This window comes from Salmo salar, chromosome 09 (assembly GCF_965601325.2).
Source record: "Salmo salar chromosome 09, fSalSal1, whole genome shotgun sequence".
In the NCBI taxonomy this organism is placed as follows: Eukaryota; Metazoa; Chordata; class Actinopteri; order Salmoniformes; family Salmonidae; genus Salmo; species Salmo salar.
In genome coordinates, this window is record NC_138299.1 from 53,517,116 (window position 1) to 53,540,000 (window position 22,885).

Consider the following 22,885-nt stretch of genomic DNA (forward strand, 5'->3'; position numbering starts at 1 on the left):
GCTGGAGCTGTAGTAACTGCTAACAGAGCTGTAGTAACTGTTGGAGCTGTAGTAACTGTTGGAGCTGTAGTAACTGCTAACAGAGCTGTAGTAACTGCTAACAGAGCTGTAGTAACTGCTAACAGAGCTGTAGTAACTGCTAACAGAGCTGTAGTAACTGTTGGAGCTATAGTAACTGTTGGAGCTATAGTAACTGTTGGAGCTGTAGTAACTGTTGGAGCTGTAGTAATTGTTGGAGCTGTAGTAACTGCTAACAGAGCTGTAGTAACTGTTGGAGCTGTAGTAACTGTTGGAGCTGTAGTAACTGCTGGAGCTGTAGTAACTGCTAACAGAGCTGTAGTAACTGTTGGAGCTGTAGTAACTGTTGGAGCTGTAGTAACTGCTAACAGAGCTGTAGTAACTGTTGGAGCTATAGTAACTGTTGGAGCTGTAGCAACTGTTATTAACAGAGCTGTAGTAACTGTTGGAGCTGTAGTAACTGTTGGAGCTGTAGTAACTGTTGGAGCTGTAGTAACTGTTAACAGAGCTGTAGTAAGTGTTAACAGAGCTGTAGTAACTGTTGGAGCTATAGTAACTGTTGGAGCTGTAGTAACTGTTGGAGCTGTAGTAACTGTTAACAGACCTGTAGTAACTGTTGGAGCTGTAGTAACAGTTGGAGCTGTAGTAACTGTTAACAGACCTGTAGTAACTGTTGGAGCTGTAGGTAACTGTTGGAGCTGTAGTAACTGCTGGAGCTGTAGTAACTGTTGGAGCTATAGTAACTGTTGGAGCTGTAGTAACTGCTAACAGAGCTATAGTAACTGTTGGAGCTGTAGTAACTGTTGGAGCTGTAGTAACTGTTGGAGCTGTAGTAACTGTTGGAGCTATAGTAACTGTTGGAGCTGTAGTAACTGTTGGAGCTGTAGTAACTGTTGGAGCTGTAGTAACTGCTAACAGAGCTGTAGTAACTGTTGGAGCTGTAGTAACTGTTGGAGCTGTAGTAACTGTTGGAGCTGTAGTAACTGTTGGAGCTGTAGTAACTGTTAACAGAGCTGTAGTAACTGTTAACAGAGCTGTAGTAACTGTTGGAGCTATAGTAACTGTTGGAGCTGTAGTAACTGTTGGAGCTGTAGGTAACTGTTGGAGCTGTAGTAACTGTTGGAGCTGTAGTAACTGTTAACAGACCTGTAGTAACTGTTGGAGCTGTAGTAACTGTTGGAGCTGTAGTAACTGTTGGAGCTGTAGCAACTGTTATTAACAGAGCTTATTAATTGTTGGAGCAGTAGTAACTGTTGGAGCTGTAGTACCTGCTAACAGAGCTGTAGTAAATGTTGGAGCTGTAGGTAACTGTTGGAGCTGTAGTACCTGCTAACAGAGCTGTAGGTAACTGTTGGAGCTGTAGTAACTGTTGGAGCTGTAGTAACTGTTGGAGCTGTAGTAACTGCTGGAGCTGTAGTAACTGTTGGAGCTATAGTAACTGTTGGAGCTGTAGTAACTGCTAACAGAGCTATAGTAACTGTTGGAGCTGTAGTAACTGTTGGAGCTGTAGTAACTGTTGGAGCTGTATTAACTGTTAGAGCTATAGTAACTGTTGGAGCTGTAGTAACTGTAGTAACTGTTGGAGCTGTAGTAAGTGCTAACAGAGCTGTAGTAACTGTTGGAGCTGTAGTAACTGTTGGAGCTGTAGTAACTGTTGGAGCTATAGTAACTGTTGGAGCTGTAGTAACTGTTAACAGAGCTGTAGTAACTGTTGGAGCTGTAGTAACTGTTGGAGCTGTAGTAACTGTTAACAGACCTGTAGTAACTGTTGGAACTGTAGTAACTGCTAACAGAGCTGTAGTAACTGTTGGAGCTGTAGCAACTGTTGGAGCTGTAGCAACTATTGGAGCTGTAGTAACTGTTGGAGCTGTAGTAACTGTTGGAGCTTTTGTAACTCTTGGAGCTGTAGTAACTGTTAACAGAGCTGTAGTAACTGTTGGAGCTGTAGTAACTGTTAACAGAGCTGTAGTAACTGTTGGAGCTATAGTAACTGTTGGAGCTGTAGTAACTGCTAACAGAGCTGTAGTAACTGTTGGAGCTGTAGCAACTGTTATTAACAGAGCTGTAGTAACTGTTGGAGCTGTAGTAACTGCTGGAGCTGTAGTAACTGCTAACAGAGCTGTAGTAACTGTTGGAGCTGTAGTAACTGTTGGAGCTGTAGTAACTGTTGGAGCTGTAGTAACTGCTAACAGAGCTGTAGTAACTGCTAACAGAGCTGTAGTAACTGCTAACAGAGCTGTAGTAACTGCTAACAGAGCTGTAGTAACTGTTGGAGCTATAGTAACTGTTGGAGCTATAGTAACTGTTGGAGCTGTAGTAACTGTTGGAGCTGTAGTAATTGTTGGAGCTGTAGTAACTGCTAACAGAGCTGTAGTAACTGTTGGAGCTGTAGTAACTGTTGGAGCTGTAGTAACTGTTGGAGCTGTAGTAACTGTTGGAGCTGTAGTAACTGCTAACAGAGCTGTAGTAACTGCTAACAGAGCTGTAGTAACTGTTGGAGCTGTAGTAACTGTTGGAGCTGTAGTAACTGTTGGAGCTGTAGTAACTGCTAACAGAGCTGTAGTAACTGCTAACAGAGCTGTAGTAACTGTTGGAGCTGTAGTAACTGTTGGAGCTGTAGTAACTGTTGGAGCTGTAGTAACTGTTGGAGCTGTAGTAACTGTTGGAGCTGTAGTAACTGCTAACAGAGCTGTAGTAACTGCTAACAGAGCTGTAGTAACTGCTAACAGAGCTGTAGTAACTGTTGGAGCTATAGTAACTGTTGGAGCTATAGTAACTGTTGGAGCTATAGTAACTGTTGGAGCTATAGTAACTGTTGGAGCTATAGTAACTGTTGGAGCTGTAGTAATTGTTGGAGCTGTAGTAACTGCTAACAGAGCTGTAGTAACTGCTAACAGAGCTGTAGTAACTGTTGGAGCTGTAGTAACTGTTGGAGCTGTAGTAACTGCTAACAGAGCTGTAGTAACTGCTAACAGAGCTGTAGTAACTGCTAACAGAGCTGTAGTAACTGCTAACAGAGCTGTAGTAACTGTTGGAGCTATAGTAACTGTTGGAGCTATAGTAACTGTTGGAGCTGTAGTAATTGTTGGAGCTGTAGTAACTGCTAACAGAGCTGTAGTAACTGTTGGAGCTGTAGTAACTGTTGGAGCTGTAGTAATTGTTGGAGCTGTAGTAACTGCTAACAGAGCTGTAGTAACTGTTGGAGCTGTAGTAACTGTTGGAGCTGTAGTAACTGTTGGAGCTGTAGTAACTGCTGGAGCTGTAGTAACTGCTAACAGAGCTGTAGTAACTGTTGGAGCTGTAGTAACTGTTGGAGCTGTAGTAACTGTTGGAGCTGTAGTAACTGCTAACAGAGCTGTAGTAACTGTTGGAGCTATAGTAACTGTTGGAGCTGTAGCAACTGTTATTAACAGAGCTGTAGTAACTGTTGGAGCTGTAGTAACTGTTGGAGCTGTAGTAACTGTTGGAGCTGTAGTAACTGTTAACAGAGCTGTAGTAACTGTTAACAGAGCTGTAGTAACTGTTGGAGCTATAGTAACTGTTGGAGCTGTAGTAACTGTTGGAGCTGTAGTAACTGTTAACAGACCTGTAGTAACTGTTGGAGCTGTAGTAACTGTTGGAGCTGTAGTAACTGTTAACAGAGCTGTAGTAACTGTTGGAGCTGTAGGTAACTGTTGGAGCTGTAGTAACTGCTGGAGCTGTAGTAACTGTTGGAGCTATAGTAACTGTTGGAGCTGTAGTAACTGCTAACAGAGCTATAGTAACTGTTGGAGCTGTAGTAACTGTTGGAGCTGTAGTAACTGTTGGAGCTGTAGTAACTGTTGGAGCTATAGTAACTGTTGGAGCTGTAGTAACTGTTGGAGCTGTAGTAACTGTTGGAGCTGTAGTAACTGCTAACAGAGCTGTAGTAACTGTTGGAGCTGTAGTAACTGTTGGAGGTGTAGTAACTGTTGGAGCTGTAGTAACTGTTGGAGCTGTAGTAACTGTTGGAGCTGTAGTAACTGTTAACAGAGCTGTAGTAACTGTTAACAGAGCTGTAGTAACTGTTGGAGCTATAGTAACTGTTGGAGCTGTAGTAACTGTTGGAGCTGTAGGTAACTGTTGGAGCTGTAGTAACTGTTGGAGCTGTAGTAACTGTTAACAGACCTGTAGTAACTGTTGGAGCTGTAGTAACTGTTGGAGCTGTAGTAACTGTTGGAGCTGTAGCAACTGTTATTAACAGAGCTTAGTAATTGTTGGAGCAGTAGTAACTGTTGGAGCTGTAGTACCTGCTAACAGAGCTGTAGTAAATGTTGGAGCTGTAGGTAACTGTTGGAGCTGTAGGTAACTGTTATTAACAGAGCTTAGTAATTGTTGGAGCTGTAGTAACTGTTGGAGCTGTAGTACCTGCTAACAGAGCTGTAGTAACTGTTGGAGCTGTAGGTAACTGTTGGAGCTGTAGGTAACTGTTGGAGCTGTAGTAACTGTTGGAGCTGTAGTAACTGTTGGAGCTGTAGTAACTGCTGGAGCTGTAGTAACTGTTGGAGCTGTAGTAACTGCTGGAGCTGTAGTAACTGCTAACAGAGCTGTAGTAACTGTTGGAGCTGTAGTAACTGTTGGAGCTGTAGTAACTGTTGGAGCTGTAGTAACTGCTAACAGAGCTGTAGTAACTGCTAACAGAGCTGTAGTAACTGCTAACAGAGCTGTAGTAACTGCTAACAGAGCTGTAGTAACTGTTGGAGCTATAGTAACTGTTGGAGCTATAGTAACTGTTGGAGCTGTAGTAACTGTTGGAGCTGTAGTAATTGTTGGAGCTGTAGTAACTGCTAACAGAGCTGTAGTAACTGTTGGAGCTGTAGTAACTGTTGGAGCTGTAGTAACTGTTGGAGCTGTAGTAACTGTTGGAGCTGTAGTAACTGCTAACAGAGCTGTAGTAACTGCTAACAGAGCTGTAGTAACTGTTGGAGCTGTAGTAACTGTTAACAGAGCTGTAGTAACTGTTAACAGAGCTGTAGTAACTGCTAACAGAGCTGTAGTAACTGTTGGAGCTGTAGTAACTGTTGGAGCTGTAGTAACTGTTGGAGCTGTAGTAACTGTTGGAGCTGTAGTAACTGCTAACAGAGCTGTAGTAACTGCTAACAGAGCTGTAGTAACTGCTAACAGAGCTGTAGTAACTGTTGGAGCTATAGTAACTGTTGGAGCTATAGTAACTGTTGGAGCTATAGTAACTGTTGGAGCTATAGTAACTGTTGGAGCTATAGTAACTGTTGGAGCTGTAGTAATTGTTGGAGCTGTAGTAACTGCTAACAGAGCTGTAGTAACTGCTAACAGAGCTGTAGTAACTGTTGGAGCTGTAGTAACTGCTAACAGAGCTGTAGTAACTGCTAACAGAGCTGTAGTAACTGCTAACAGAGCTGTAGTAACTGCTAACAGAGCTGTAGTAACTGCTAACAGAGCTGTAGTAACTGTTGGAGCTATAGTAACTGTTGGAGCTATAGTAACTGTTGGAGCTGTAGTAATTGTTGGAGCTGTAGTAACTGCTAACAGAGCTGTAGTAACTGTTGGAGCTGTAGTAACTGTTGGAGCTGTAGTAAATGCTAACAGAGCTGTAGTAACTGTTGGAGCTGTAGTAACTGTTGGAGCTGTAGTAACTGTTGGAGCTGTAGTAACTGCTGGAGCTGTAGTAACTGCTAACAGAGCTGTAGTAACTGTTGGAGCTGTAGTAACTGTTGGAGCTGTAGTAACTGTTGGAGCTGTAGTAACTGCTAACAGAGCTGTAGTAACTGTTGGAGCTATAGTAACTGTTGGAGCTGTAGCAACTGTTATTAACAGAGCTGTAGTAACTGTTGGAGCTGTAGTAACTGTTGGAGCTGTAGTAACTGTTGGAGCTGTAGTAACTGTTAACAGAGCTGTAGTAACTGTTAACAGAGCTGTAGTAACTGTTGGAGCTATAGTAACTGTTGGAGCTGTAGTAACTGTTGGAGCTGTAGTAACTGTTAACAGACCTGTAGTAACTGTTGGAGCTGTAGTAACTGTTGGAGCTGTAGTAACTGTTAACAGAGCTGTAGTAACTGTTGGAGCTGTAGGTAACTGTTGGAGCTGTAGTAACTGCTGGAGCTGTAGTAACTGTTGGAGCTATAGTAACTGTTGGAGCTGTAGTAACTGCTAACAGAGCTATAGTAACTGTTGGAGCTGTAGTAACTGTTGGAGCTGTAGTAACTGTTGGAGCTGTAGTAACTGTTGGAGCTATAGTAACTGTTGGAGCTGTAGTAACTGTTGGAGCTGTAGTAACTGTTGGAGCTGTAGTAACTGCTAACAGAGCTGTAGTAACTGTTGGAGCTGTAGTAACTGTTGGAGCTGTAGTAACTGGTTAACAGAGCTGTAGTAACTGTTAACAGAGCTGTAGTAACTGTTGGAGCTATAGTAACTGTTGGAGCTGTAGTAACTGTTGGAGCTGTAGGTAACTGTTGGAGCTGTAGTAACTGTTGGAGCTGTAGTAACTGTTAACAGACCTGTAGTAACTGTTGGAGCTGTAGTAACTGTTGGAGCTGTAGTAACTGTTGGAGCTGTAGCAACTGTTATTAACAGAGCTTAGTAATTGTTGGAGCAGTAGTAACTGTTGGAGCTGTAGTACCTGCTAACAGAGCTGTAGTAAATGTTGGAGCTGTAGGTAACTGTTGGAGCTGTAGGTAACTGTTATTAACAGAGCTTAGTAATTGTTGGAGCTGTAGTAACTGTTGGAGCTGTAGTACCTGCTAACAGAGCTGTAGTAACTGTTGGAGCTGTAGGTAACTGTTGGAGCTGTAGGTAACTGTTGGAGCTGTAGTAACTGTTGGAGCTGTAGTAACTGTTGGAGCTGTAGTAACTGCTGGAGCTGTAGTAACTGTTGGAGCTATAGTAACTGTTGGAGCTGTAGTAACTGCTAACAGAGCTATAGTAACTGTTGGAGCTGTAGTAACTGTTGGAGCTGTAGTAACTGTTGGAGCTGTAGTAACTGTTGGAGCTATAGTAACTGTTGGAGCTGTAGTAACTGTAGTAACTGTTGGAGCTGTAGTAAGTGCTAACAGAGCTGTAGTAACTGTTGGAGCTGTAGTAACTGTTGGAGCTGTAGTAACTGTTGGAGCTGTAGTAACTGTTGGAGCTGTAGTAACTGTTAACAGAGCTGTAGTAACTGTTGGAGCTGTAGTAACTGTTGGAGCTGTAGTAACTGTTAACAGACCTGTAGTAACTGTTGGAACTGTAGTAACTGCTAACAGAGCTGTAGTAACTGTTGGAGCTGTAGCAACTGTTGGAGCTGTAGCAACTGTTGGAGCTGTAGTAACTGTTGGAGCTGTAGTAACTGTTGGAGCTGTAGTAACTGTTGGAGCTTTTGTAACTGTTGGAGCTGTAGTAACTGTTAACAGAGCTGTAGTAACTGTTGGAGCTGTAGTAACTGTTAACAGAGCTGTAGTAACTGTTGGAGCTATAGTAACTGTTGGAGCTGTAGTAACTGCTAACAGAGCTGTAGTAACTGTTGGAGCTGTAGAAACTGTTATTAACAGAGCTGTAGTAACTGTTGGAGCTGTAGTAACTGCTGGAGCTGTAGTAACTGCTAACAGAGCTGTAGTAACTGTTGGAGCTGTAGTAACTGTTGGAGCTGTAGTAACTGTTGGAGCTGTAGTAACTGCTAACAGAGCTGTAGTAACTGCTAACAGAGCTGTAGTAACTGCTAACAGAGCTGTAGTAACTGTTGGAGCTATAGTAACTGTTGGAGCTATAGTAACTGTTGGAGCTGTAGTAACTGTTGGAGCTGTAGTAATTGTTGGAGCTGTAGTAACTGCTAACAGAGCTGTAGTAACTGTTGGAGCTGTAGTAACTGTTGGAGCTGTAGTAACTGCTAACAGAGCTGTAGTAACTGCTAACAGAGCTGTAGTAACTGCTAACAGAGCTGTAGTAACTGTTGGAGCTGTAGTAACTGTTGGAGCTGTAGTAACTGCTAACAGAGCTGTAGTAACTGCTAACAGAGCTGTAGTAACTGTTGGAGCTAGAGTAACTGTTGGAGCTGTAGTAACTGTTGGAGCTGTAGTAACTGTTGGAGCTGTAGTAACTGCTAACAGAGCTGTAGTAACTGCTAACAGAGCTGTAGTAACTGCTAACAGAGCTGTAGTAACTGTTGGAGCTATAGTAACTGTTGGAGCTATAGTAACTGTTGGAGCTATAGTAACTGTTGGAGCTGTAGTAATTGTTGGAGCTGTAGTAACTGCTAACAGAGCTGTAGTAACTGCTAACAGAGCTGTAGTAACTGTTGGAGCTGTAGTAACTGCTAACAGAGCTGTAGTAACTGTTGGAGCTGTAGTAACTGTTGGAGCTGTAGTAACTGTTGGAGCTGTAGTAACTGCTAACAGAGCTGTAGTAACTGCTAACAGAGCTGTAGTAACTGTTGGAGCTATAGTAACTGTTGGAGCTGTAGTAACTGTTGGAGCTGTAGTAATTGTTGGAGCTGTAGTAACTGCTAACAGAGCTGTAGTAACTGTTGGAGCTGTAGTAACTGCTGGAGCTGTAGTAACTGCTGGAGCTGTAGTAACTGTTGGAGCTGTAGTAACTGTTGGAGCTGTAGTACCTGCTAACAGAGCTGTAGTAACTTTTGGAGCTGTAGGTAACTGTTGGAGCTGTAGGTAACTGTTGGAGCTGTAGTAACTGTTGGAGCTGTAGTAACTGTTGGAGCTGTAGTAACTGCTGGAGCTGTAGTAACTGTTGGAGCTATAGTAACTGTTGGAGCTGTAGTAACTGCTAACAGAGCTATAGTAACTGTTGGAGCTGTAGTAACTGTTGGAGCTGTAGTAACTGTTGGAGCTGTAGTAACTGTTGGAGCTGTAGTAACTGTTAACAGAGCTGTAGTAACTGTTGGAGCTGTAGTAACTGTTGGAGCTGTAGTAACTGTTAACAGACCTGTAGTAACTGTTGGAACTGTAGTAACTACTAACAGAGCTGTAGTAACTGTTGGAGCTGTAGCAACTGTTGGAGCTGTAGCAACTGTTGGAGCTGTAGTAACTGTTGGAGCTGTAGTAACTGTTGGAGCTGTAGTAACTGTTAACAGACCTGTAGTAACTGTTGGAACTGTAGTAACTACTAACAGAGCTGTAGTAACTGTTGGAGCTGTAGCAACTGTTGGAGCTGTAGCAACTGTTGGAGCTGTAGTAACTGTTGGAGCTTTTGTAACTGTTGGAGCTGTAGTAACTGTTAACAGAGCTGTAGTAACTGTTGGAGCTGTAGTAACTGTTAACAGAGCTGTAGTAACTGTTGGAGCTATAGTAACTGTTGGAGCTGTAGTAACTGCTAACAGAGCTGTAGTAACTGTTGGAGCTGTAGAAACTGTTATTAACAGAGCTGTAGTAACTGTTGGAGCTGTAGTAACTGCTGGAGCTGTAGTAACTGCTAACAGAGCTGTAGTAACTGTTGGAGCTGTAGTAACTGTTGGAGCTGTAGTAACTGTTGGAGCTGTAGTAACTGCTAACAGAGCTGTAGTAACTGCTAACAGAGCTGTAGTAACTGCTAACAGAGCTGTAGTAACTGTTGGAGCTATAGTAACTGTTGGAGCTATAGTAACTGTTGGAGCTGTAGTAACTGTTGGAGCTGTAGTAATTGTTGGAGCTGTAGTAACTGCTAACAGAGCTGTAGTAACTGTTGGAGCTGTAGTAACTGTTGGAGCTGTAGTAACTGTTGGAGCTGTAGTAACTGCTAACAGAGCTGTAGTAACTGCTAACAGAGCTGTAGTAACTGCTAACAGAGCTGTAGTAACTGTTGGAGCTGTAGTAACTGCTAACAGAGCTGTAGTAACTGTTGGAGCTGTAGTAACTGTTGGAGCTGTAGTAACTGTTGGAGCTGTAGTAACTGTTGGAGCTGTAGTAACTGTTGGAGCTGTAGTAACTGCTAACAGAGCTGTAGTAACTGCTAACAGAGCTGTAGTAACTGCTAACAGAGCTGTAGTAACTGTTGGAGCTATAGTAACTGTTGGAGCTATAGTAACTGTTGGAGCTATAGTAACTGTTGGAGCTATAGTAACTGTTGGAGCTGTAGTAATTGTTGGAGCTGTAGTAACTGCTAACAGAGCTGTAGTAACTGCTAACAGAGCTGTAGTAACTGCTAACAGAGCTGTAGTAACTGTTGGAGCTGTAGTAACTGCTAACAGAGCTGTAGTAACTGTTGGAGCTGTAGTAACTGTTGGAGCTGTAGTAACTGTTGGAGCTGTAGTAACTGCTAACAGAGCTGTAGTAACTGCTAACAGAGCTGTAGTAACTGTTGGAGCTGTAGTAACTGTTGGAGCTGTAGTAATTGTTGGAGCTGTAGTAACTGCTAACAGAGCTGTAGTAACTGTTGGAGCTGTAGTAACTGCTGGAGCTGTAGTAACTGCTGGAGCTGTAGTAACTGCTGGAGCTGTAGTAACTGCTGGAGCTGTAGTAACTGCTGGAGCTGTAGTAACTGTTGGAGCTGTGTAGCCTCTATGGTTGTCCTTTATGGAGTGAGGAGAACTGCTTCCTGCCTAACACAGGTTGCGGCGGCAGCGTAGCCTAGTGGTTAGAGCGTTCGACTAGTAACCGAAAGGTTGCGAGTTTAAATCCCCGAGCTGACAAGGTACAAATCTGTCGTTCTGTCCCTGAACAAGGCAGTTAACCCACTGTTCCTAGCTGACATGCCTCGTTAAATAAAAAAACACAAGGTTGGGAAAAACAGACGCCAGCTAGAGTGTATAAAACATGTTTATTTATATTTTGGTCACAAAAACTATAATTAAAAGTATTTAAATACACATTCAACTGGTAGGACTAAAGCCACACCAATTATGACCCTGTCTCTTCAGAAACAGACAAATGATTCACTTTTCACTTCATAATGTGTTTAATGTGAACTAAATGATCGGAATAAAACGTTAAAAAATGTAAAACAATTGAAGTACATTGTATTTTATTCACAGCAACACTGAATAAAGTGTAAAAGACCTCCTAGGTGTGGTGATCACTGCCAGGGTGTTTGTCTGCCCAGGACTCTGTTGGTGATTCTCTGCAACACAAAGGATTCAATCACTACAGTTGATTCATTCACTAAGGTTGATTCATTCACTAAGGTTGATTCATTCACTAAGGTTGATTCATTCACTACGGTTTATTCATTCACTACAGTTGATTCATTCACACTGAGGAAACTCCTAAAGAATGTAGAATACATTCTATACTAGTTTACATGTATTCATAATATGTACATAATATTAAATTGGATACAAAACAATATACTATTGATGCTGCAAGCATTACGTACACCAACGCTGCTGCATTTTACATTTTAGTCATTTAGCAGACGCTCTTATCCAGAGCGACTTACAGTAGTGAATGCATACATTTCATACATTTTTTTCTCCGTGCTGCAGGACCCATGCAGTAGAGTTGTGGGTATGAAAGGCCTACTACCTTGTTGTAGAGCTGAGCATTGAGTCTGTAAGAGCGGTACTCCTCTCTCCTCTTCTCCTCCTCTCTCCTCCTCTGCACCTCTGGCAGCTGCTCATACATCCTGATGGGGAGAGAGGTGGGGGGGTGACAGGGGAGAGATGACAAGGGAGAGAAGGGGGAAGGAGGAGAGGGGGGAGGAGGAGAGCGGAGAGCGGGGAGAGCGGGGAGAGGCAGGGGAGATGACAGGGGAGATATGACAGTGGAGAGAGGGGGGAAGGAGAGAGGAGAGGGGGGAGGAGAGATGACAGGGGAGAGAGGAGAGAGGGGGAGGAGAAATGAGAGAGAGGGAGGAGAGAGGAGGGGGAGGAGAGATGACGGGAGAGCAGAGGGGGGAGGAGAGATGACAGGGGAGCGCGAGGAGGGAGGAGAGATGACAGATGACAGGGAAGAGCGGGGGGTAGATATGACAGGGGAGAGCGAGGGGTAGAGATGACAGGGGAGAGAGGAGGGGGGAGGAGAGATACGGTGAGATAGATAAAACATTACCTGTCCAGATATAATCATGAGTATGAATCATTAGGTTGTCCAGTATATTATAACTGTATTCTGACCATCAGCAACTCTTGATTTTTCCAGCAGCATTCCTTGGGCTCTATTTTAATAAACCTAAGGCAAGGCTACGGCAAGGCTACGGCAAGGCTACGGCAAGGCTACGGCAAGGCTACGGCAAGGCTAAGGCAAGGCTAAGGCAAGGCTAAGGCAAGGCTAAGGCAAGGCTAAGGCAAGGCTAAATCTTAGCGCTGGCAGTAGCACTATACAGTTCATTCTGAAAGTATTTAGACCTCTTGACTTTTTCCGCGTTTTGTCACGTTACAACTTTATTCTAAAATGGATCTCCACACAACACCCCATCATGACATCACAACACCCCATCATGACATCACAACACCCCATCATGACATCACAATACCCCATAATGACAAAGCAAAAACTGTTTTTTATACATTTTTGCAAATGTATTTAAAACTGAAATATCACATTTACATAAGTATTCAGACCCTTTACTCAGTACTTTGTTCAAGCACCTTTGGCAGCGATTACAGCCGCGAGTCTTCTTGGGTATGACGCTACAAGCTTGGCACACCTGTATTTGGGGAGTTTCTCCCATTCTTCTCTGCAGATCCTCTCAAGCTCTGTCAGGTTGGATGGGGAGCATCACTGCACAGCATCGTTGTCTTGGCTGTGTGCTAAGGGTCGTTGTCCCGTTGGAAGGTGAACCTTCGCCCCAGTCTGAGGTCCTGAGAGCTCTGGAGCAGGTTTTCATCAAGGATCTCTCTGTACTTTGCTCCGTTCATCTTTCCCTTGATCCTGACTAGTCTCCCAGTCCCTGCCGCTGAAAAACATCCCCACAGCATGATGCTGCCACCACCCTGCTTCACCGTAGGGGTGGTGCCAGATTTCATCAGACTAGAGAATCTTGTTTTTCATGGTCTGAGAGTCCTTTAGGTGCTTTTGCAAACTCCAAGCCGGCTGTCATGTGCCTTTTACTGAGTGGCTTCTGTCTGGCCACTCTATCATAAATGCTTGATTGGTGGTGTGCTGCAGATATGTTTGTCCTTCTGGAAGGTTCTCCCATCTCAACAGAGGAACTCTGGAGCTCTGTCAGAGTGACCATTGGGTTCTTGGTCACCTCCCTGACCAAGGCTCTTCTCCCCCGATTGCTCAGTTTGGCCGGGCAGCCAGCTCTAGTTAGAGTCTTGGTGATTCCAAACTTCTTCCATTTAAGAATAATGGAGGCCACTGTGTTATTTGGTAAATTCAATGCTGCAGAAATGTTTTGTGCCCTTCCCCAGATCTGTGCCTCGACACAATCCTGTCTCTGAGCTCTACGGACAATTCCTTTGACTTCATGACTTGGTTTTTGCTCTGACATGTACTGTCAACTGTGGGACCTTATATAGACAGGTGTGTGCCTTTCCAAATCATGTCCAATCAATTGAATTTACCACAGGTGGACTCCAATCAAGTTGTAGAAACATCAAGGATGATCAATGGAAACAAGATGCACCTGAGCTCAATTTAGAGTCTCATAGCAAAGGGTCTGAATACTTAAGTAAATAAGGTATGTGTTTTTTTAGCTTTGTCTGTTTTCGCTTTGTCATTATGGGATATTGTGTGTAGATCGCTGAGGATTTTTATTTATTTAATCCATTTTAGAATAAGGCTGTAAAGTAACAAAATGTGGAAAAAGTCAAGGGGTCTGAATACTTTCCAAATGCACAGTAGTTCCAAGGGTTTGTCAGAAATACTTTTGCTATTTTCACAGCAGGAATTATGAGCACAATAGCTGGCGGCGTCGGGGAGAAACGGCTGGATTTTGATGAATAAATAAAATTGGAGTATGACCGAGGGCTTGGCCAATCAAAGGCACACCTGGTCCCGTGAATGCATACACCTGAAATGTATGCATTCACTACTGTAAGTCGCTCTGGATAAGAGCGTCTGCTAAATGACTAAAAGTGTAAATGTAAAATCAACACGTGCATGCCATTGTCTCCAGTTCTGCAGGTGATTGACGGTATTTGTGTATTCAATTTCAATTCAGCTGGGGGTGGGGGGGGGGCACGGAATATTCTAGTCCTAGTCCATCGTGGATTGAGACTACAGTTACGAGTACTAACAACAGTAAACAATGTTTGGAGTGTCGCCAGTCAACATTGTCTCGAGGACAGACCTACATGTCTTTGCACATAGGCTCCCGTAAATTGTATTGTGCGGGGGGCACGTTCTCAATAAGGCAGATATTTGAATAATGTTTTGGAGGAGCGTGTCTTTGGTAACAGGACAAGAGGCAGCTCTTTGGAAATGGGGATGGATACAAGCAGTATGCACTGCAGGTAGGTGCTATGTGAACCGTGAATAATGCAGAAGCATGACGGAAAAAGCCTGACGAGTCGAGTAGACCATTTCGGAAACCTTTATGGATAGGCTCCTGGTTAATGCATGGCAGGATAAGACAGACAAGACATATTGCTGGTGAACCAGCTTTTTGAACCATGGTTATCTATATATGCTGTGGGAACTTTTATCTGTCTGACCTGTGACCTCTTCCTCCTGGCCCCCCTGTTGTTAGAGTCTGCTTCCTGTTCCTGTGACTTACCTCCTCCTCTGTCTAGTAAAGGCTATAAGGACACGCCCCAGAATATATCAAAATTAGGTTTAGGTAAGGGTCAGTTTTAGGTTTTGGAGAGTTGGTTTAAGGGACGGGAGGGGAACAGAAGAGGGGAGGGGTTACTGGAGGGGAACAGAAGAGGGGAGGGGTTACGGGAGGGGAACAGAAGAGGGGAGGGGTTACGGGAGGGGAACAGTAGAGGGGAGGAGTTACAGGAGGGGAAGGATCACAATGTGATACGTTTATGGAAAATAACCTGCATTTATTTCCACTTGATAATAATTAAAATGAAAAGCACAACGTTCAATGCTAAAATGCAGAGCCGATTAAAGTCTTACTGTTTCGACCGCTGCACCAGCTCCTTCTTTGGAACGGCTCTTTGAAACACCGCTGTGCCTTGGGAGAGAAGACGGTACAAAATCAGCCATGTTTAACAAACCTATTGTGTTAAGTTGTTGAGTCTGCCGAGTTGGTGGATACAGGAGCCTGAAAGACTGGGAGATCCTGAGAAGGGTTGGCGACTGAGGCCGTCTGCAGGTTGGGAGACTGGGGGAGGGTTGGTATCTGCAGGTTGGGAGACTGGGGGAGGGTTGGTATCTGCAGGTTGGGAGACTGGGGGAGGGTTGGGAGACTGGGGGAGGGTTGGTACCTGCAGGTTGGGAGACTGGGGGAGGGTTGGTATCTGCAGGCTGGGAGACTGGGGGAGGGTTGGGAGACTGGGGGAGGGTTGGTATCTGCAGGCTGGGAGACTGGGGGAGGGTTGGTATCTGCAGGTTGGGAGACTGGGGGAGGGTTGGTATCTGCAGGTTGGGAGACTGGGGGAGGGTTGGTACCTGCGGGTTGGGAGACTGGGGGAGGGTTGGGAGACTGGGGGAGGGTTGGTATCTGCAGGTTGGGAGACTGGGGGAGGGTTGGGAGACTGGGGGAGGGTTGGGAGACTGGGGGAGGGTTGGTATCTGCAGGCTGGGAGACGGGGGAGGGTTGGTATCTGCAGGTTGGGAGACTGGGGGAGGGTTGGTACCTGCGGGTTGGGAGACTGGGGGAGGGTTGGGAGACTGGGGGAGGGTTGGTACCTGCAGGCTGGGAGACTGGGGGAGGGTTGGTACCTGCAGGTTGGGAGACTGGGGGAGGGTTGGTATCTGCAGGTTGTGAGACTGGGGGAGGATTGGGAGACTGGGGGAGGATTGGTATCTGCAGGTTGGGAGACTGGGGGAGGGTTGGGAGACTGGGGGAGGATTGGTACCTGCAGGTTGGGAGACTGGGGGAGGTTTGGGAGACTGGGGTAGGTTTGGGAGACTGGGGGAGGTTTGGTACCTGCGGGTTGGGAGACTGGGGGAGGGTTGGGAGACTGGGGGAGGTTTGGTACCTGCGGGTTGGGAGACTGGGGGAGGGTTGGGAGGGAGACTGGGGGAGGGTTGGGAGGGAGACTGGGGGAGGGTTGGGAGACTGGGGGAAGGTTGGGAGACTGGGGGAGGGTTGGGAGACTGGGGGAGGGTTGGTACCTGCGGGTTGGGAGATGGTTGGTACCTGCGGGTTGGGACAGTCTCCCAGGTCTTCTGGGTTGGTTGAAGAGATCATTTCTCTCTCTGCTAAAGACAACCTGCAGCTTCCTCTCCTCCACCTGCAGCACCAGACGCTTCACCCTCTCACGAGAACGAGACACAAACTCTGGCCGACGCAGCTCCAGAGCTTCCTGCAGGAGTTGAAGATGTGGAATAGGTGTTAGATCAGCTTAATAGTGTTGAAGAGGAGCAGTGGAGCATGTTTGACCTTTGACCAACAATGTTGATAACAGACACACAGCGAGGACAACGGACACACAGCGGGGGCAACGGACACACAGCGTGGGCAACGGACACACAGCGGGGGGCAACGGACACACAGCGGGGGGCAACGGACACACCGCGGGGGGCAACGGACACACAGCGGGGGGCAACAGACACACAGCGGGGGGCAACGGACACACAGCGGGGGGCAACGGACACACAGCGGGGACTAACGGACACACAGCGGGGACTAACGGACACACAGCGGGGACTAACGGACACACAGCGGGGGGCAACGGACACACAGCGGGGGGCAACGGACACACAGCGGGGGGCAACGGACACACAGCGGGGGGCAACGGACACACAGCGGGGGGCAACGGACACACAGCGGGGGGCAACGGACACACAGCGGGGGCAACGGACACACAGCGGGGGCAACGGACACACAGCGGGGGGCAACGGACACACAGCGGGGGCAACGGACACACAGCGGGGGGCAACGGACACACAGCGAGAGCAACGGACACACAGCGGGGGGGCAACAGACACACAGCGGGGGGGCAACAGACACACAGCGGGGGGGCAACAGACACACAGCGGGGGGGCAACAGACACACAGCGGGGGGGCAACAGACACACAGCGGGGGGGCAACAGACACACAGCGGGGGGGCAACAGACACAGCGGGGGGCAACAGACACACAGCGGGGGGCAACAGACACACAGCGGGGGGCAACAGACACACAGCGGGGGGCAACAGACACACAGCGGGGGGCAACAGACACACAGCGGGGGGCAACAGACACACAGCGGGGGGCAACAGACACACAGCGGGGGGCAACAGACACACAGCGGGGGGCAACAGACACACAGCGGGGACTAACGGACACACAGCGGGGACTAACGGACACACAGCGGGGACTAACGGACACACAGCGGGGGGCAACGGACACACAGCGGGGGGCAACGGACACACAGCGGGGGGCAACGGACACACAGCGGGGGGCAACGGACACACAGCGGGGACTAACGGACACACAGCGGGGGGCAACGGACACACAGCGGGGGGCAACGGACACACAGCGGGGGGCAACAGACACACAGCGGGGGGCAACGGACACACAGCGGGGGGCAACGGACACACAGCGGGGGGCAACGGACACACAGCGGGGGGCAACGGACACACAGCGGGGGCAACGGACACACAGCGGGGGGCAACGGACACACACCGAGAGCAACGGACACACAGCGAGAGCAACGGACACACAGCGGGGGGGCAACAGACACACAGCGGGGGGGCAACAGACACACAGCGGGGGGGCAACAGACACACAGCGGGGGGGCAACAGACACACAGCGGGGGGGCAACAGACACACAGCGGGGGGGCAACAGACACACAGCGGGGGGGCAACAGACACAGCGGGGGGGCAACAGACACAGCGGGGGGGCAACAGACACAGCGGGGGGGCAACAGACACAGCGGGGGGCAACAGACACACAGCGGGGGGCAACAGACACACAGCGGGGGGCAACAGACACACAGCGGGGGGCAACAGACACACAGCGGGGGGCAACAGACACACAGCGGGGGGCAACAGACACACAGCGGGGGGCAACAGACACACAGCGGGGGGCAACAGACACACAGCGGGGGGCAACAGACACACAGCGGGGGGGCAACAGACACACAGCGGGGGCAACAGACACTGCGGGGGGCAACAGACACACAGCGGGGACTAACGGACACACAGCGGGGACTAACGGACACACAGCGGGGACTAACGGACACACAGCGGGGGGCAACGGACACACAGCGGGGGGCAACGGACACACAGCGGGGGGCAACGGACACACAGCGGGGGGCAACGGACACACAGCGGGGGGCAACGGACACACAGCGGGGGGCAACGGACACACAGCGGGGGCAACGGACACACAGCGGGGGCAACGGACACACAGCGGGGGGCAACGGACACACAGCGGGGGGCAACGGACACACAGCGGGGGGCAACGGACACACAGCGGGGGGCAACGGACACACAGCGGGGGGCAACGGACCACACAGCGGAGGACAACGGACACACAGCGGGGGGGACAACGGACACACAGCGGGGGGGACAACGGAGACGCATCTAGGGCAACAGACACACAGCGGGGGGGCAACAGACACACAGCGGGGGGGCAACAGACACACAGCGGGGGGGCAACAGACACACAGCGGGGGGGCAACAGACACACAGCGGGGGGGCAACAGACACACAGCGGGGGGGCAACAGACACACAGCGGGGGGGGCAACAGACACACAGCGGGGGGGGCAACAGACACACAGCGGGGGGGGCAACAGACACACAGCGGGGGGGGGCAACAGACACACAGCGGGGGGGGCAACAGACACACAGCGGGGGGGGGCAACAGACACACAGCGGGGGGGGCAACAGACACACAGCGGGGGGGCAACAGACACACAGCGGGGGGGCAACAGACACACAGCGGGGGGGCAACAGACACACAGCGGGGGGGCAACAGACACACAGCGGGGGGGCAACAGACACACAGCGGGGGGGCAACAGACACACAGCGGGGGGGCAACAGACACACAGCGGGGGGGCAACAGAGACACAGCGGGGGGCAACAGACACAGCGGGGGGCAACAGACACAGCGGGGGGCAACAGACACAGCGGGGGGCAACAGACACAGCGGGGGGCAACAGACACACAGCGGAGGGGCAACAGACACACAGCGGAGGGGCAACAGACACACAGCGGAGGGGCAACAGACACACAGCGGAGGGGCAACAGACACACAGCGGGGGGGCAACAGACACACAGCGGGGGGCAACAGACACACAGCGGGGGGCAACAGACACACAGCGAAGGGCAACAGACACACAGCGAGGACAACAGACACACAGCGTAGGGGACAGACGGAACACAGAGAAGTGAACCAGACCTGGAGAGAGATTCGGACCAGAGCGGCGGGGGCGTTGCCAGTGGGTTCAGGCCCAGGAGGGGTGATGACGCTGTGCTTGATGTGCTGCCTCTCATTGGGTCTGTCCCGGTCAGCCTCCAGCTGATTGGTCTGTAGTCTGTCTGTCAGTCTCTCCCTGACAAATCAAAGCACAGTTCTTATAACCACAAAAAAAAAACTGTTCAAAGTTCTTAAACAATACAATAGAATAATAAAAAGTGAGAAAGATATATATTAAAAAAAATAATACATTTTTAAACAAATAGTAGATAAAAATAGATTAGACAGACCTGTCCTGTATTTGTCTCTGTCTGAGCGGTTCTCTCCAGGGCCGGGTGGTTCTGCTGTAGGGTTCAAACCAGGCCGGGCCCCGGGGAGGCTGCTGCTCTGGCTTGTTCTCCTTCCTGCCCTCGGCTCTCAGGTTCTCAGCAGGGATGTACCATGATACACCTGGAAGTAGGAAACAGACATGACGACACACCTGGAAGTAGGAAACAGACATGACGACACACCTGGAAGTAGGAAACAGACATGACGACACACCTGGAAGGGAACAGTATGGTCCGTAAAGTAGGTAGCCTTGTAGGAAACTTGGCTTGTGCGAGTCAGAATAGCTCATAGGATCAGAAGCTGTTTTTTGTAACACGAGGCAGCTTGATGTAAAAAGAAACACCCTGAACTATCTCCTCAATGCGAGTGCCCTAAACTATCCCCTCAATGCCGAGTGCCCTAAACTATCCCCTCAATGCCGGGTGCCCTAAACTATCCCCTCAATGCCGGGTGCCCTAAACTATCCCCTCAATGCCGAGTGCCCTAAACTATCCCCTCAATGCCGGGTGCCCTAAACTATCCCCTCAATGCCGGGTGCCCTAAACTATCCCCTCAATGCCGGGTGCCCTAAACTATCCCCTCAATGCCGGGTGCCCTAAACTATCCCCTCAATGCCGGGTGCCCTAAACTATCCCCTCAATGCCGGGTGCCCTAAACTATCCCCTCAATGCCGGGTGCCCTAAACTATCCCCTCAATGCCGGGTGCCCTAAACTATCCCCTCAATGCCGAGTGCCCTAAACTATCTCCTCAATGCCTGGTGCCCTAAACTATCTCCTCAATGCCGAGTGCCAAGCAGAGATGCATCAGGTCACAATTTTTACCGTCTTTGGTATGACTCTGCCAGGGATTGAACTCATAACCTTCCGATCTCAGGGCGGACACTAACAATAAGGTTGGTAGAACTGTATGGTACTCACTTCTTATCAGACAGCGTTACATGGAGATATACACTGAGTCTACAAAACATTATGAACACCTGCTCTTTCCATGACATGGACTGACCAGGTGAATCCAGGTGAAAGCTATGATCCCTTATTGATGTCACCTGTTAAATCCACTTCAATCAGTGTAGATGAAGAGGAGAGGAGACGGGTTAAAGAAGGATTTTTAAGACTTGAGACATGGATTGTGTGTGTTTGCCATTCAGAGGGTGAATGGGGAAGACAAAAGATTGAAGTGCCTTTGAACAGGTTATGGTAATAGGTGCCAGGTGCACCAGTTTGTGTCAAGAACTGCAACGCTGCTGGGGTTTTCATGCTCAACAGTTTCCTGTGTGTATCAAGAATGGTCCACCACCCAAAGGACATCCAGCCAACTTGACACAACTGTGGGAAGTGTTGGAGTCAACATGGGCCAGCATCCCTGTGGAACGCTTGTGACACCTTGTAGAGTCCATGTCCTGACGAATTGAGGCTGTTCTGAGGACAAATTGAGGCTGTGCTTCAAATAGTGAGGCTAGTCCAACCCCGCTGCACATTGCTCATTTCTGTCTTTGAATAATATTGGATTAGTCATCAAAAAGAAAGTAGGACGAAGGCACTCTTCATATAATTAATTAAAATGCCTTTATTTGTATGAGCATGTTCAAATAGAAACAAGGTTTTAAACAAATCCCACGCATTTCGGCTGCATAGCCTTCGTCAGGGAGTACAAAGAAATAATACAATGTCCTCTAAGAGGCCGAAACGCGAAACCTTGTTTCTATTTGAACATGCCATACAAATAAAGGCATTTTAATGAATTATATGAAGATTGCCTTGATCCTCCTTTCTCTTTGATGACCAATTCACCCCTCTTACCAAAGAGCACCTTCTGTCTACCAAAATGTATTATTGTGTACCTCAGTAGCGCTTCCCTTCCTCCTCTTTCTACTAATATTGGATTAGTATTGCATTGTGTTACTGATTTGGAACACTCTAGAGTTTAAATGTAAAATGTCAGTTCTCCATACCTTGAGGGTAATAGGGCTTGGCAAAGGGTTGGCTCATCTTCCTCTTGGTTTTCTGAGGGCTCCTGTCCCCCGCTCTAACCCTCTTGCTACCAGAGTGTGAGGAGGGGAGCACCCTGGCACCCCTGGCTGAGCCTGGCGAGGGGAACGTTGTGCCAACGTCACGGGTGTGGCGACGTGTTCCGTTACTCACAATCTCCAGGTCCCCTGCGGAGAGGAGAGTGAGAGATGGTTGAGTGTCCACATCTCAATGTTTATACACTTAACAAAAATATAAAAACGCAACATTGTAAAGGGTTGGTCCCATGTTTCATGAGCTGAAATAAAAGATCCCAGAAATGTTCCATACGTACAGAAAGCTTATTTATCTCAAATTCTCTGCACAAATGTGTTTACATCCCTGTTAGTGAGCATTTCTCCTTTGCCAAGATAATCCATCTAACCTGACAGGTGTGGCATATCAAGAAGCTGATTAAACAGCATGATCGTTACACAGGTGCACCTTGTGCTGGGGAACAATAAAAGGCCACTCTAAAATGTGCAGTTTGAGGGAGCGTGCAGTTTGCATGCTGACTTCAGGAATGTCCACCAGAGCTGTTGCCAGAGAATTTAAAGTTAATTTCTCTATGATAAGCCACCTCCAATGTTGTTTTAGAGAATTTGGCAGTACGTCCAACCGGCCTCACAACCGCAGACCACATGTAACCAGGCCAGCCCAAGACCTTCACATCCGGCTTCTTCACCTGCGGGATCATCTGAGACCAACCACCCGGACAGCTGATGAAACGGTGGGTTTGCACAACTGAAAAATGTCTGCACAAACTGTCAGAAACCGTATCAGGGAAGCTCATCTGCTTGCTCGTCGTCCTCACCAGGGTCTTGACCTGATTGCAGTTCGGTGTTGTAACTGACTTCAGTGGGCAAATGCTCACCTTCGATGGCCACTGGCACGCTGGAGAAGAGTGCTCTTCATGGATGAATCCCGGTTTCAACTGTACCGGGCAGATGGCAGACAGCGTGTATGACGTCGTAAAGGGCGAGCATGGCCTGCATACCCACCAGACATGTCACCCATTGATCATGTTTGGGATGCTCTGGATCGACGTGTGTGACAGCATGTTCCAGTTCCCGCCAATATCCAGAAACTTTGCACAGCCATTTAAGAGGAGTGGAACAACATTCCACAGGCCACAATCAACAGCCTGATCAACTCTATGAGAAGGAGATGTGTCGTGCTGCATGAGGCAAATGACGGTCACATCAGATACTGACTGGGTTT

General features: G+C 48.2%; 1 protein-coding gene across 4 annotated transcripts in view; it reads right to left on the reverse strand.

Moving 5' to 3' along the window:
- Positions 1-10,715: 10,715 nt before the first annotated feature.
- The window catches only part of alms1 (ALMS1 centrosome and basal body associated protein), a 38,541-nt gene continuing 26,371 nt past the window's right edge, over positions 10,716-22,885 (reverse strand). For 2 of the 4 annotated variants that reach the window (XM_014211684.3, XM_014211683.3), the window contains exons 16-22: positions 21,610-21,813; positions 19,618-19,777; positions 19,310-19,463; positions 16,117-16,282; positions 14,928-14,985; positions 11,439-11,538; positions 10,716-11,034 (exon numbers count right to left, since the gene is read on the reverse strand). In XM_014211684.3, the coding sequence (XP_014067159.3) occupies positions 10,990-11,034; positions 11,439-11,538; positions 14,928-14,985; positions 16,117-16,282; positions 19,310-19,463; positions 19,618-19,777; positions 21,610-21,813 (887 nt within the window). In that variant the 3' untranslated portion in view covers positions 10,716-10,989. Of the gene's footprint in view, positions 11,035-11,438; positions 11,539-14,577; positions 14,712-14,927; positions 14,986-16,116; positions 16,283-19,309; positions 19,464-19,617; positions 19,778-21,609; positions 21,814-22,885 lie in introns of those variants that run through there. The other 2 variants (XR_006771022.2, XM_082955823.1) reach the window with 2 other exon arrangements.